We start from the raw sequence: 966 nt of genomic DNA on the forward strand, positions 1-966 counted from the left end.
ACGGTGGGAACATCCTCGGGGCGCCTGAGCGCTCAGCGCCAAGGGGAAAGGTGACGGCCCCGACACGGTGCCAAATGGGGGTGCGCCACGGCAGGCGTGCGAGAAGCTTCCTCCCCAGACGGGAGGCCGGGGGACAGAGGAGGGGGCGCGATGCGGGAGTGTGGGGACGGGCGGCCCACTCACCCTCACTGCCGTACTGTTTGCCATTGTTCGCGCCCATCCTGCCGCCGTCATGCCCGCCGTCTCCCCGGACACTGCATCGCTGGGGCGCACCGCCTGCGCGCTCCGCCCGAGGAAAGCCCGCCCGACGGGGCCGTTAGCCGCGCATCCCCCGCGCTCCGGGGCCAGGCTGCGGCCGCGGGCGGCCCCTGCACTCCGGGGGGAGGGGGCGCNGCGCCGCTCGCCCGCGGGCCGGACTTTTGTTCGCGCCAGGCGCCTCCTCGCGCCGCCCAGCGTCAATCACAGCTGGAGCCCCGGGGAGGAAGGCCGGCCCGGAGACGCGCGGCCTTTTAAAGGGGCAGCGCGCCTTCCCAGGNCCCCAACTTCGAAGATGAGCTCCCGGGCGCCGTTTGGGATCCCCTGGGTCCGCCTGCCGATACGGCCCGTTGTGGGGTGTGGGGTCCTTTAAAATAAACAGGCATCGGAGTCCGATTCTGTCGGACAAAGTCAGGTAGAGGTGCTGGCCTTCTCCGGCGGCTCCCACGTTTGGGGACTGAGGCGGGGAATGGCGGAGAGAGGGAGGGAAAACTTGAGGGGGACTTAGCGGGGAGGCATTCCCCGCCCCGGTGCCGAAGGTTTCCTGGCTCAGAACTTTTAAGAGCTTCCTAGCCAGGAAGTGTGTTTTTTCTCCCCGTTTCTATGATTCTTTTTGCCTCCCGGTTGGTGTTATCCTTTGTTGAATACATCACAGCCGCTTTTGGAGACTTACATGGCACTTCTAGGGCCTTAAAATGGCCCTTCGGGGTT

General features: G+C 66.5%; 1 protein-coding gene across 1 annotated transcript in view; it reads right to left on the reverse strand.

Annotated features, from left to right (window-relative positions):
- Window positions 1-319, reverse strand: part of FBXL7 (F-box and leucine rich repeat protein 7) — a 381,373-nt gene extending 381,054 nt beyond the window's left edge. Inside the window, exon 1 of the mRNA XM_077772105.1 lies at window positions 184-319. Coding sequence (XP_077628231.1) covers window positions 184-220 — 37 coding nt within the window. The 5' untranslated portion in view covers window positions 221-319. The remainder of the gene's footprint in view (window positions 1-183) is intronic.
- Between the last annotated feature and the right edge of the window lie 647 nt (window positions 320-966).

Source organism: Crocuta crocuta, unplaced genomic scaffold (genome assembly GCF_008692635.1).
Source record: "Crocuta crocuta isolate KB4526 unplaced genomic scaffold, BGI_CrCroc_1.0 scaffold51, whole genome shotgun sequence".
NCBI classification, from domain to species: Eukaryota; Metazoa; Chordata; class Mammalia; order Carnivora; family Hyaenidae; genus Crocuta; species Crocuta crocuta.